The following is a 2,500-nucleotide window of genomic DNA, read 5'->3' as shown; positions in this document are numbered from 1 at the left end:
TGTGTGTGTGTGTGTGTGTGTGTGAGTATGTGTGTATCTATGTGTGTGTGTGTGTGTGTGTCTTACTGAGGTCCAGCACGTCGTCGGTCTTGATGAGGTCTTCGGGGCGTGTGAGGGGCAGCTGGATCTCCGGCTCCCCCTGGAGCTGCAGGGACAAGGACCGCAGCATGAAGAACACCCGGATGGCCTGGAGGGAGAGAACACACACACACACACACATTATACACACATTATACACACACTACATACAGTATACATACAATGTATATACATGTGTAACAACCTTTTAACATAGGGTAACAATGGTGTGTGTGTGTGTGTGTGTGTGTATGTGTGTATGTGATAGAAGGAGAGACAGACAGACACACAGAGCGAGAGAAAGAGAGAGCGAGCTAGCGTGTGTGTGTGTGTGTGTGTGTGTGTGTGTGTGTGTACTCACCCTGCGTGTTTTCTCCACGTCTCCACAGGGCAGTCTCTTGACAAAGTCGATGCCGGTCAGCGGCGTGCCAGTAGGGGGCAGTAGGACTGACGCGTCCATCATCAGGTACTCCACATTCAGAGGTTTACTCTACACACACACACACACACACACACACACACACACGCACGCACACACACACACACACACACACACACACGCACGACACAGATGACAGACACACAAACAGATGTGTGAATATCATCAAACAGAGTAACAGAATATGGGAGTTCTGTGTGTGTGTGTGTGTGTGTCTGTGAGAGTGAGTGTGTGTGTGTGTGTGTGTGTGTGTGTGTGTGTGTGTGTACACACTGACCGTCATACTCCTGTACTCGTCTTCAAACATGTCCAGGAAGATCTCTTCGCCCTGAGAGAGAGAGAGAGAGAGAGAGAGAGACAGACAGAGAGAGACAGAGAGACAGACAGACAGAGAGAGACAGAGAGAGACAGAGAGAGACAGAGACAGAGAGAGAGAGAGAGAGAGAGAGAGAGAGAGAGAGAGAGAGATGGGAGAACATGAAGGGCTCTCTTTTCATAGAAACAGTAGATCATTATTAGTAGATCAGAATTAGAATATATGATATAAATTATTATATATAATAGAATATCCTGATACAATTGATGATTAATCATTCAGACACACTAACAGGTACCAAATGGTCATGATGTCATTCTAGTATGGAAATTATCTGCTGTTTCAATGAAAAGAGAAAGTGAAGGTACAGTAATGTGATCTCATAATGACAATCTACAGTACAGAATTCACGGAATGGTGTGTGTGTGTGTGTGTGTGTGTGTGTGTGTGTGTGTGTGTGTGTGTGTGTGTGTGTGTGTGTGTGTGTGTGTCTGTGTGTAAACATGTCACAGCACAGTGACAATCTGGGAAACTCCCTTGAGGAAAACAAATATAATAGTGAGGAAATAAATGATAATAAAAAACACACACACACACACACACACACACACACACACACACACACACACACACACACCTTGTAGTAGCGCCGTAGCAGATGTAGACTCTCCTCTCTGGCGCCCTGAAACAAAGACACAACAAATGAATACGGACTGCACACACACTCCTGTGTGTGTGTGTGTGTGTATGTGGGGGCGGGTGTGTGTGTGAGTGTGTGTGGGTCTGGAGGAAGTGTACCATCCAGTACCATCACAAACGGAGTGGACGTACAGCCCTGTCTTACACAACAGAAGGAGGACTGACCGCAGACTGACCAGAGGGGTAGACACACACACACACACACACACACACACACATACACACACACACACACACACACACACACACACACACACACACACACACACACACACAAAAGCAGCTAAAATCCCAGTTTGACACAACACAGAAGTCACACAGCTGGAATGTGAGATGAATGTCAGACAAGTCATTGGAGGTCGTGACTCAATTTACTTAATAAGGCCGGGTCAGTAAACACACTCTATGCGTTTCCCGGGGGAGACTTCTCCGTGCCCTTTTATGGGAATAGTGTGTGTGCTTCAACCAATCAGTGCTTTTCTGTTGTGGCACAAGAGTGGAATTACAACACGTCAACGGTTTCAACGGGTTTGAATAATAAATAAAATGACGGGAAGGATCTGGCTCCAATACCAGGAAGGAGCAGCCAGAATCCCCGGCGACCAATACCAGGAAAGACCAACTCACATATCGACCAATACCAGGAAAGACTAGTCACCAATCTGACAATACCAGGGAAGACGAGTAACCCATCAACCAGGAAGGAAGGGCAGGAAGAAGGGAGGGAGGAGGAGGAAAGGGCGGGGAGAGCAGAAGAGGGCAGACAAGTGTGCGTGCGTGTGTGTATGTGTGTGTGTGCACATATACCAAGTGGGTGAGTCTGTGTGTATATGCCAGGTGTGTATGTACAGTATATGTATATACCATGTGTTTGTGTGTGTATGCATATATGCCAGGTGTGTGTGTGTGTAAGCCAGGTGTGTGTGTGTGTGTGTATATACATGCTGTGTGTGTGTATATATGTATAT

At 46.6% G+C, this 2,500-nt stretch overlaps 1 protein-coding gene across 1 annotated transcript in view; it reads right to left on the bottom strand.

Moving 5' to 3' along the window:
• The window catches only part of clec16a (C-type lectin domain containing 16A), a gene marked incomplete at both ends in the record, with an annotated part of 38,247 nt that overhangs the window by 16,865 nt on the left and 18,882 nt on the right, over nucleotides 1-2,500 (bottom strand). Inside the window, 4 exons of the mRNA XM_080523483.1 lie at nucleotides 67-187; nucleotides 440-568; nucleotides 795-845; nucleotides 1,471-1,515. Of these exons, the coding sequence (XP_080379609.1) occupies nucleotides 67-187; nucleotides 440-568; nucleotides 795-845; nucleotides 1,471-1,515 (346 nt within the window). The remainder of the gene's footprint in view (nucleotides 1-66; nucleotides 188-439; nucleotides 569-794; nucleotides 846-1,470; nucleotides 1,516-2,500) is intronic.

This window comes from Nansenia antarctica (assembly GCF_963989245.1).
Source record: "Nansenia antarctica genome assembly, chromosome: 2".
Classification (NCBI taxonomy): Eukaryota; Metazoa; Chordata; class Actinopteri; order Argentiniformes; family Microstomatidae; genus Nansenia; species Nansenia antarctica.
The sequence above is the reverse complement of the archived record's forward strand: the minus strand, read 5'-3'. Positions and strand labels throughout refer to the sequence as shown.